Source organism: Mchenga conophoros, linkage group LG3, assembly GCF_057382185.1.
Source record: "Mchenga conophoros isolate Kocher_MC1m ecotype Shallow Benthic linkage group LG3, M_conophoros_male_GT1.1, whole genome shotgun sequence".
Classification (NCBI taxonomy): domain Eukaryota; kingdom Metazoa; phylum Chordata; class Actinopteri; order Cichliformes; family Cichlidae; genus Mchenga; species Mchenga conophoros.
The window spans coordinates 82610236-82622032 of record NC_140528.1 but is presented as its reverse complement, the minus strand read 5'-3'; the positions used below and the strand labels follow the sequence as shown (position 1 = coordinate 82622032).

At 47.7% G+C, this 11797-nt stretch overlaps 1 protein-coding gene across 1 annotated transcript; it reads left to right on the top strand.

Moving 5' to 3' along the window:
- Positions 1 to 7722: 7722 nt before the first annotated feature.
- On the top strand, positions 7723 to 11727 carry LOC146581118 (RNA-binding protein 4.1-like). Its single transcript, XM_085267512.1, has 4 exons — positions 7723 to 7815; positions 8827 to 9255; positions 9607 to 10343; positions 10508 to 11727. Exons 2-3 carry the CDS (start codon positions 8844 to 8846, stop codon positions 10335 to 10337), a joined length of 1143 nt encoding a protein of 380 aa, XP_085123638.1. The 5' UTR covers positions 7723 to 7815; positions 8827 to 8843; the 3' UTR covers positions 10338 to 10343; positions 10508 to 11727.
- Positions 11728 to 11797: the final 70 nt, after the last annotated feature.

Genomic DNA, 11797 nt, shown 5'->3' with positions numbered 1-11797 from the left:
CCTGGGTCTGCCCCGGGGCCTCCTCCCGGTGGGACATGCCTGGAACACCTCACCCAGGAGGCGCCCAGGGGGCATCCTTGTCAGATGCCCGAACCACCTCAGCTGGCTCCTTTCGATGTGGAGCAGCAGCTGCTCTACTCTGAGCCCCTCCCGGATGGCCGAACTTCTCACCCTATCTCTAAGGAAGAGGCCAGCCACCCTTCGGAGGAAGCTCATTTCTGCCGCTTGTATCCTCGATCTCGTTCTTTCGGTCACTACCCACAGCTCGTGGCCATAGGTGAGGGTAGGGACGTAGATCGACCGGTAAATTGAGAGCTTCGCTTTTACACTCAGCTCCCTCTTCACCACGACGGACCGGTGCAGCGTCCGCATTACTGCAGCTGCAGCCCCAATCCGTCTGTCGATCTCCGGCTCCCTTCTCCCATCACTCGCGAACAAGACCCCGAGATACTTGAACTCCTCCACTTGGGGCAGGAACTCATCCCCGACCCGGAGTGGGCACTCCACCCTTTTCCGGCTGAGAACCATGGCCTCAGATTTGGAGGTGCTGATCCTCATTCCCGCTGCTTCGCACTCGGCTGCGAACCGTTCCAGTGCGAGCTGGAGGCCCTCACCCGATGAAGCCAACAGAACCACATCATCTGCAAAAATCAGAGATGAGATTCTGAGGCCACCAAAGCGAAAGCCCTCCGCCACTTGGCTGCGCCTAGAAATTCTGTCCATAAAAATTATGAACAGAACCGGAGACAAAGGGCAGCCCTGGTGGAGCCCATCACCCACCGGGAACGAGTCCGACTTATTGCCGGCAATGCGAACCAAGCTCTTGCAACGGTTGTATAGGGATCGAATGGCCCGTAGCAATGGGCCAGACACCCCATATTCCCGCAACACCTCCCACAGGACACCCGAGGGACACGGTCGAATGCCTTCTCCAAGTCCACAAAACACATGTAGACTGGTTGGGCAAACTCCCATGCACCCTCAAGTATCCTCGAGAGGATAAAGAGCTGGTCCGGTGTTCCGCGACCAGGACGAAAACCGCATTGTTCCTCCTGTATCCGAAGTTCGACTAACGGACGAACTCTCCTTTCCAGCACCCTGGCATAGACTTTCCCAGGGAGGCTGAGGAGTGTGATCCCCCTGTAGTTGGAACACACCCTCCGGTCCCCCTTCTTAAAGATGGGGACCACCACCCCGGTCTGCCAGTCCACAGGTACTGCCCCTGATCTCCACGCAACATTGCAGAGGCGTCTCAACCAGGACAGCCCTACAACGTCCAGAGCCTTCAGGAACTCGGGGCGGACCTCATCAACACCAGGGGCTCTGCCACCAAGGAGTTGTTTAACTGCCTCAGTGACCTCGCCCCCGGAAATTGGCGGGTCATTCCCCTCATCCCCAGACTCTGCTTCCTCCTCGGAAGACGTGTCAGTGGGATTAAGGAGGTCCTCGAAGTATTCCTTCTACCGCCTGACAATTTTCTCAGTCGACGTCAGCAGCGCTCCGCCAGCACTATACACAGTGCAGGTAGAGCACCGCTTTCCCCTCCTGAGACGTCTGACGGTTTGCCAGAATCTCTTCGAGGCAGTCCGAAAGTCTTTTTCCATGGCCTCTCCGAACTCCTCCCACACCCGAGTTTTTGCTTCAGCCACTGCCCGAGCCGCATTCCGCTTGGCCTGTCGATACCTGTCGGCTGCCTCCGGAGTCCCACAGGCTAACCAAGCCCGATAGGACTCCTTCTTCAGCCTGGTGGCTCCCTTCACCTCTGGTGTCCACCATTTGGTTCGGGGATTACCACCACGGCAGGCACCAACCACCTTGCGGCCGCAGCTCAATGCAGCAGCTTCGGCAATGGAGACGCTGAACATGGTCCATTCGGACTCAATGTCCCCAGTCTCCCTCGGAATGAGGGAGGAGGTCAGCGCCCTGACCCACTGGTGTCAAGACAACCATCTCACCCTCAACGTCGCAAAGACAAAGGAGTTGATAGTGGACTTCCGGAGGTGCAGAGAAGTACACACCCCCATCACCATCAACGGCGCTGCTGTGGAGAGAGTGAGCAGCTTCCGGTTCCTTGGTGTACACCTGGCTGAGGATCTTACGTGGTCAGTACACACAAACAAAACAGTGAAGAAGGCGCAGCAGCGCCTCTTCTTTCTCAGGAGACTGAAAAGATTCGGCATGAGCCCCCGCATCCTCAGGACCTTCTATCACTGTGCCATTGAGAGCATCCTCACTGGATGCATCACCACCTGGTATGGCAACAGCACCGCCTACAACTGCAAAGCTCTCCAGCGAGTAGTGCGGTGCTCTGAACGGATAATTGGAGGTGAGCTTCCCTCCCTCCAAGACATCTACAGGAAGCGGTGCCTGAGGAAAGCGGGGAGGATCATCAAGGACTCCAGTCACCCCAGCCATAAACTGTTCAGACTGCTTCCATCAGGAAGGAGGTTCTGCAGCATCCGGTCCCGTACCAGCAGACTGAGAGACAGCTTTTTCCATCAGGCCATCAGACTGCTGAACACGTCATAGACACCTCAGCTTCACTACTGGAACTTCAACATTATGCACTCCACACTGTATATAAATGCCACTTGTTTTGCACATATTCAACTCTGTATATTTTATATATTTTATTATTATTATTATTTTTTTTTTTTTTTTTTTTTTTTTTTTACTATTTAATTTGTAAAAATGTGTATACACACACACACACACACACACACACACACACACACACACACACGTAGGAAAATATTTAGTATACACATCCAGAAATGCATACACTATTATATATTGTACATATATTTATTAGTTTCAGGTTGGCCATTCTTGTATTTTGCTCGTTTGTGTTGTTGTGTTTGCACATCTCTGTTGCTTGTGGGGCTCGCACACAAGAATTTCACTCGCATGTGCTGTGCCAGTGTGCCTGCACATGTGATGTGACAATAAAAAGTGATTTGATTTGATTTGAATGCTGTTGAAGCTCTGCCGGAGGTGTGCGTTGAAGATCTCGCGGACTGGGGCCTCTGCTAGACGTTCCCAGCACACCCTCACTACGCGTTTAGGTGCACCAGGTCTGTCCAGCGTCCTCCCCCGCCACCTGATCCAACTCACCACCAGGTGGTGATCAGTTGACAGCTCAGCCCCTCTCTTTACCCGAGTGTCCAGAACATATGGTCGCAGGTCTGCTGATACGATTACAAAATCGATCATCGACCTACGGCCTAGAGCGTCCTGGTGCCACGTGCACTTATGGACACTCTTATGTTCGAACAGGGTGTTCGTTATGGCCAAACTGTGATTAGCACAGAAGTCCAATAACAAAGCACCGCTCGGGTTCAGATCAGGGAGGCCGTTCCTCCCAATCACGCCCCTCCAGGTCTCGCTGTCGTTACCCACGTGAGCATTGAAGTCTCCCAGCAGGACAACAGAGTCTCCAGGTGGAGCACCCTCCAGCACCCCCCCCCCCCCCCCCTCCCAGGGACTCTAAGAAGGCTGGGTACTCTGAACTGCCACTCGGCGCATAAGCGCAGATGACAGTCAGGACCCGTTCCCCGACCCTAAGGCGCAGGGAACAAACCCTCTCGTCCACCGGGAAAAACCCCAACGTACCGGCAGCAAGCCGAGGGGATATTAGAATACCCACCCCAGCCCGCCGCCTCTCACCAGGGGCAACTCCAGACTGAGACAGAGTCCAGCCCCTCTCCAGGAGACTGGTTCCAGAGCCCAAGCCATGCGTAGAGGTGAGCCCGACTATATCTAGCCGGTACCTCTCAACCTCACGCACTAACTCAGGCTCCTTCCCCACCAGAGAGGTGACATTCCATGTCTTCACGTCCTTCTCAGCTCACAGACACTCATCCTGATATTTTCCTTTAACATTTGATGGTATAATTCATCTGAGTTTACACTTTATCTGCATAAATACAGAAAAACAGACCCAAACACCATAAACCATCAGTTTCACCATGTAGAATATATTGTTGTTTCCTTGCTTTTAATTCAGAGAAAAACTCTGATTTGGATTTTCTCTGTTCTCTTTGCCACAGCCCATCCCAGCAGCAGCTGAAGCAGCTGACTGTCACAACACTGAATAACACTTTAGGAGGAATTTCAGAGGTCAGTAAAGCTCCAGTTTCAACATCAGTTAATTAATCATAGTTCATCATAAATGTTAACCTGGCTGGCACACATGTTAATGTTAGCCATTTAAATATTAGCAGTTAGCTGAGACCACAAGAAGAAGAGGCCCTAGAAGAACAATGGATGATAAGATTAGATTTTCAAGACTAGGCAGAGACGTGTTTTCCTTTACTGTCTCTTACAGAGGAGGGAGCAGATACCAGACGAGGTCACGGAGGTACGGGGAGGATTCGCAGCAGACAGCAAGACTGCCACGTCCATGTGAGAGAGCGATGGCTACGATAATCTCTGTTTTTGTCTCCCTATATAATGTTGTACTGTGTGAGGGTTATCCTCTCTGTGAACCAGATGCTTGATTTCACACAGAGGTCCACCAACTGAATTTGATCAGTTATGGGACGATTTACCTCGACAGGCTCCTTCACTCGCTGCTTTCAAACCTCCTTTAAAACACACTTTTACTCCCTGACCTTTGACCCAGTGTGACATGTTGACTCACTACCTCAGACACCTTAAAAATAGTCTTTTTGTTTTTTGGTGCTGCCTAAAAGAACCGTAAAATATCTGTCCTATATACAGTTATGTTCATATATTTTTGTGCTACATCAGGAAACTCAAAAACATAGTTTTTAATATTTTAATCCTAATTTTTAAAAATGTTTTTGTCATTTTTCTTCTCCCACTGCATCAAAAATCATTATTTACACTGAATAAATGAGTCAGCAGCTCTCTTACATTGTTGCTGCAGGTTCATTACTGAAGTCTGGAGGGTTATCATTGGACCGGTCACTCCTCACAGACACACAGTGGGGAAGAGGGACGGCGATAAAGGGCAAAAAACAAAAACCCACAAAACAAACAGACAAAAAATCCATCAGAACACAAGAGACCAAGGAAGACCAGAAAGAAGACAGAGCACAGTGTGCTTTGAGGTAGCAGCCAAAAAGGGTGTAGTTTGTGTGTGTGAGCACCCGTGTGTACACCTGTGAGCATGAACGCGCTTGTATTTAAAAGGTTCCTTCATGTAATGATCTGCTAGAGGGTGTGGGGGGGCCATAGCCCCGTCCTCCAGGGCATGAAGCAGGTATGGAGGAGATCCAGGCTCCAGCCATCCAGAGGCCCTCAGAACACAAGAGACCAAGGAAGACCAACAGAGGGGCAACCGTGCCACTATCCCGGAAAGAGCTGAGGAGAGTCCCAGATGAGGGGTCAGCCGCAGAGCAGAAGCCAGGGGGGGTTGCAGCGACGTGCCCGTGAGCTCCATCAGCTGTGCCTGAGTGACCGAGCCCCAGGCCAAGAGGCCGAGGGCACCCCACCCCCAGGCTCCAGGCCCCGACAAGCAGCCACCAGGAGTGAACTGGTGTGTACCTGGACGCCCATCCCCGGACACAAAGAACCATTTCTGAAGGCGTCTGCCACTGGCAGGGGGAGTGGTGGGGGGAGATAGGCCTCCATGCCTTAGAGGGCCTGAGATGTCCCCAGAGAGGTGGCATCTGATACCCGACCTGACATATACAGGGAGTGCAGAATTATTAGGCAAGTTGTATTTTTGAGGAATAATTTTATTATTGAACAACAACCATGTTCTCAATGAACCCAAAAAACTCATTAATATCAAAGCTGAATGTTTTTGGAAGTAGTTTTTAGTTTGTTTTTAGTTTTAGCCATTTTAGGGGGATATCTGTGTGTGCAGGTGACTATTACTGTGCATAATTATTAGGCAACTTAACAAAAAACAAATATATACCCATTTCAATTTTTTATTTTTACCAGTGAAACCAATATAACATCTCCACATTCACAAATATACATTTCTGACATTCAAAAACAACTCAGCGACCAATATAGCCACCTTTCTTTGCAAGGACACTCAAAAGCCTGCCATCCATGGATTCTGTCAGTGTTTTGATCTGTTCACCATCAACATTGCGTGCAGCAGCAACCACAGCCTCCCAGACACTGTTCAGAGAGGTGTACTGTTTTCCATCCTTGTAAATCTCACATTTGATGATGGACCACAGGTTCTCAATGGGGTTCAGATCAGGTGAACAAGGAGGCCATGTCATTAGTTTTTCTTCTTTTATACCCTTTCTTGCCAGCCACGCTGTGGAGTACTTGGACGCGTGTGATGGAGCATTGTCCTGCATGAAAATCATGTTTTTCTTGAAGGATGCAGACTTCTTCCTGTACCACTGCTTGAAGAAGGTGTCTTCCAGAAACTGGCAGTAGGACTGGGAGTTGAGCTTGACTCCATCCTCAACCCGAAAAGGCTCCACAAGCTCATCTTTGATGATACCAGCCCAAACCAGTACTCCACCTCCACCTTGCTGGCGTCTGAGTGGGACTGGAGCTCTCTGCCCTTTACCAATCCAGCCACGGGCCCATCCATCTGGCCCATCGAGACTCACTCTCATTTCATCAGTCCATAAAACCTTAGAAAAATCAGTCTTGAGATATTTCTTGGCCCAGTCTTGACGTTTCAGCTTGTGCGTCTTGTTCAGTGGTGGTCGTCTTTCAGCCTTTCTTACCTTGGCCATGTCTCTGAGTATTGCACACCTTGTGCTTTTGGGCACTCCAGTGATGTTGCAGCTCTGAAATATGGCCAAACTGGTGGCAAGTGGCATCTTGCCAGCTGCACGCTTGACTTTTCTCAGTTCATGGGCAGTTATTTTGCGCCTTGGTTTTTCCACACACTTCTTGCGACACACTTTCCACACACTTCTTGCGACTCTGTTGACTATTTTGAATGAAACGCTTGATTGTTCGATGATCACGCTTCAGAAGCTTTGCAATTTTGAGACTGCTGCATCCCTCTGCAAGATATCCCACTATTTTTGACTTTTCTGAGCCTGTCAAGTCCTTCTTTTGACCCATTTTGCCAAAGGAAAGGAAGTTGCCTAATAATTATGCACACCTGATATAGGGTGTTGATGTCATTAGACCACACCCCTTCTCATTACAGAGATGCGCATCACCTAATATGCTTAATTGGTAGTAGGCTTTCAAGCCTATACAGCTTGGGGTAAGACAACATGTATGAAGAGGATGATGTGGACAAAATACTCATTTGCCTAATAATTCTGCACTCCCTGTAGACACAGTTTTCTACAGTCAATGGTTCAAACCTTTACTGGAGCCTCCCAGTGTACAAGCCACAAAAGTGCAGCTCATTTCTGTTTTTTTTCTTTTCTTTTTTTGCACACAGAAACCCTTTGTATAAGAACATCTTATTAAATAACAATAGTACAGAAATGTTAAATAAGGTGAAATACTCAAGGGCCTTCCTGCTCCCATCTTTCCTTTATCTCCATGTTTGATTTTCATGTCGCAGCTTCCTTTTGCTCTGCTGGCTGCCCTGCCTTTGTAAAAAACAAAAACAACAACAACATAGCAGGTTGAACTGATTGCTTATGCTTTAGGGTTTTTTTTCAGTAAATTTTATATCTAATGTCCTTTTTTATAATGGTTAAAAAAAATATGCTGTGGTCAACGAGCTCGATCACTTTTGGCGCCGATTGACTTGTTCGCACTCCAGGCCAGTAGAGGGCGAACGGCTCCAAGCTGGTTTGCTAACTACCAATCAAAACAACAGGCGAAGAAGAGAACGCGGACGGTACAGTGGCGTCATTTCATTGTTCATTCATTGGTATCGAGGCCTACGTCTCTTTATAGGTGAGCTGGGGGTTTTGGTGTGAAGACGTGACACGACTCTTTATGTGTGCGATGTAAAACTTACGTTGTGGTGTTTAATAAAGAAGAAAATTAATTAACAGGCCAAAGTGAGTGAGTCTGCGGCTAGCGAGCATTAGCTTCCTGGACGTATTACAGTCAAAAATTATAAATAGCAGTGGATGAATGGTGAAGAGTTGCGAACTAAACGCAGTTTACATAGTTTAGAAATTGGGAGCAACACGTACCTGGGGCGTTAGGGTTCGTTATCGTGTGATTAATGTAACATACGGATTAGTGCTAACAAGCTAGCTACTTTACGAGTGCAAAACTGGTGTTGACATGTCTCCGCTGACAAATGAAGGCAGTGTAATATGAAGGTGGTACTTTTCCAAATACAGCATACACACACAAAAGTTAGCACATCTGCTCAGCAAAAGTCTGTTTATGTCACTCAGCCCCAAAGCAGCTCCTGTCACAGCCCCGAATTCAGCTCTTCTCATCTGCCGATCATTTTGCAGCAGCAACATGTAGTTACAGTTTAAATGAATTGTGTAGTCTCTGTGTGTACACTTGACCACTCAAGTAGTCACACATGTCAGATCGCCTGTGATGAGTACAAATAAGAAGCTATCCTGCCAGTGTCTGACATGGACATCATTCTGACCACCACAGACAGTCCACACGTTGAATCTTCTGCGGTCTAATAAAAGAAGCTGGTGAAAGCTGAGTGAATGATTCTCTCCTTTTATGTGACTTGATTTTGGCCTGTCCTCATTGATGTTTGGTGTGAACACATTCAACAGTTTAAGCAAACATGCCCTGCCTTGTTAATGTTTGCGAAGGCCTTTGTATTAGCTGAACAATTGCTTTTAGATTTAGTTTGTATTTATTTGTATAAGGCAGCAATTTCATGACATTGTTAACCAACAGAAATGGGCAATGGCCCTCACATCCTTTTAGATCAATAAGTATGGAATGTGTTCCTAACAGACATATTTCTTGATCTTCTAGGATACACAGAATTCATCATGGTGAAAATTTTTATTGGCAACCTTGCCTGCAATGCCACAGCAGAGGAGCTACGGGAACTCTTCGAGAAGTACGGCAAAGTCACAGAATGTGACACTGTCAAAAACTACGGCTTTGTACACATGAGCAACATGAGCGAGGCAGAGGAGGCCATCAAAAACCTCCACCAGCACCAGCTGCACGGCTGGCGCATGAATGTGGAAATGAGCAAAGGGAGGCCTAAGTCCACCACCAAACTGCATGTCAGCAACCTCGGGGAAGAGGTCACTAGTGACGTTTTGAGGGCCAAGTTTGAAGAGTTTGGCCCAGTGGTGGAGTGTGACATTGTTAAGGACTATGCCTTTGTTCACATGGAGCGAGTCGAAGATGCAATGGAAGCCATCAGTAAGCTGGACAACACAGCCTACAAAGGTGAACGCTCGGGCAGGGGAGTGCAAGTTGTCTTCTCTGTACATGCGATTTTGGATTCTATTTTGCCGCCGTAGGGATAAGTAAAGTCCTCTTGCTGATGTATTTCCACAGAGTATAGATAACCGTTGCTTTAACTGACGAGTTAACTAAAAATAATCACAAGTTTGGAAGGTCTTTTTGTAAAACCAGTGGCAGTGTACTTGATGAATGGGCACTGCACTGTCATTCAGTCACCTGCACGTTTTTTCGCTTTTCTCAGTCATTGTCGCTTTAACGTGTTTAATGGTCGTTAAGAAGCTTTCCGTGTCAGAGTCCCCACGGTCTCATGCGTGTCTTCTCTTTCCTTACAAGGCAAGCTGATGAGCGTACAGCTATCCACCAGTCGGCTTCGCACTGCCCCGGGAATGGGAAATCATACGGGCTGCTTTGTCTGCGGGAAACACGGCCACTGGTCGAAAGACTGTCCAGTCGCTCGGAACGGTAGCCACAGTGACGGCATGAGAGGCCGCGGCGCCCAGGCCCCGCCACACGGTCTCCCAAGTTATGGCAGCTACGGGATGGCCTCACCTGCAGCAGCTGATTACATGGGTGGCTCTGCATATAGTCCGGCTAGTTACGTAGGTGGGTTGCCTCCACCTCTTCCCCACAGGCTTAGCGGCTACGCCTCTGAGCCAGGGGATCGGTACAGCAGCAGAGCACCAGGCTCCTATGCTGATAGGTCACCAGCCTTTGATCGTGACCATTTCTATAGCAGCGTCAACTATTATGAGAAGTACAGAGCTCATCCTTTTGGCTCAAGCTATTTTGAGGATCGGCGCATGTCCTACCTTCCCCCTCCCCCACCTTCCTCCATCTCAAAGCTCTCATCCAGTGTAGATCCCTTTGAGCGTCAGGCCCTGCCTCCGCCTCAAGCGCCTGCCGCATGCTACACAGGTGAGCACACCCCGACCAGACGAGCAGCTGTCCCATCGGCTGGCTTTGCCTATGAGCGAACACAACTGTCGCCTGCCTCTGCCTCCAGGAGCTCATACACAGCTGCACGACCCAAGGGTCATTATGCATCACGTTATGCGCCTTACTAAAGCCAGGTGAGCACCACAGTCCATAACGTTACTTTAAGACATTAGCAGTCAGCGGGCACTGACGCGGTTCTGTGTTTGTCTGAACTTGGACTGTTTTTAACGTTCTGAATCTTTTAAAGTTGTGGTAAGTGTCAGCACTGTTTCTCAGGAATGCTGTGCTCTCTTTCTAGGTCTGTCTGTGAACTGCAAGACTTTTCCTTTGCCGTCACTTCAAGTGTGATTCCTTCAGTCTGCGTTGATGTACGGCAAAGAGACTCTGTTTGGAAAATGGTGTCCGTATCTTCTAGGCATCTGAGATGCCAGTGGCCTGCAGACGACTCGTCCTTTTCAGCCATGTTCCCCTAGCTTGTTTTCTGAAGGGGCGATTAGCAAATGTCACACTTTGACATTTTTCTTACTCTGCAGGTTTTCAGCTCGGGTTTTAGCCAAGTCTTTCTTTCTTTACATGTCTCTCATCATTTGTTGCAAATTGTTCAAATCGGCAAATAATAATTTTTGGTCTTTCTTTGTCATTTAGACATATTCTTGTTCAGTTAATACATGTTTTGTTTTTTAAGATTGCATGAAGCATACCTCATTCCACATAATGGCATAGGTTACCTGTTGCACAGAAGAATTGGATTTTGCGCTTTCACACATTTGACATGTGTGTCAGTAAAACGAATTTGGATAAAGAGAAAAAAGTGTTACAAATGATCATCATTGCTGCAGCATCATTGCTGCAGCATCATTGCTGCAGCGGGCGGTAACTCTCAATGTGTATTTTATAACAGGTAAAGCCAGACGTGTGGAATCGAATGGTGCAGCGTTTCCCTCTGTAGTGGATTAAAAGGCTAAAGGCAGCAGCAGGGAATTGGATGTGTGTGCAGTCTAGCGTTCAGTTAGCATTTACAGAGGGATACTTTGAGTTTAAACCAAAGTTAAGCCTGGAGATCATAAACATTCCAGCTTTTTTCTCATTTAAATGTGTCTGTGGGTTCTGCTATTTGTTCATTTTCTAATAATTGAGGTGTCTGCTGGGCTAAAATTCTTCAACTAAGTGACACCAAAGTGAGACTGCTAGCTGATATGGATTGTGCAACTGACAAACGGTTTTCTTCCCGATGATAGTGGTGCTGACTGCCTGTAGCCAACAACAGAAACGAGCCACGGTGTGTGAGATCTCTATTGTATCCATGTAACACTGAGTAGGAACAAGTCTGTGGGGGGACGGAGCAGAGCTGTAGAAGTTGTGAGGCACGTCCTGTGTACTGTTGAAGGTGCCTTTCCTTGTTTTGCTTATGAGTGGATTTGAAGTTTGTATTTTTCATACTAGCTGAAAAAATATTAATATACCTTTTAAAAAAAATCTGAAGTTAATGATTTTTAATAAAGCCAAAATTATTTTGGTCATGCTCGTTTCAGTTTTTTACTTGAGTATGATGAATGCAGTGGTGTGGCTTTTGGTATTTTGTTCTAAA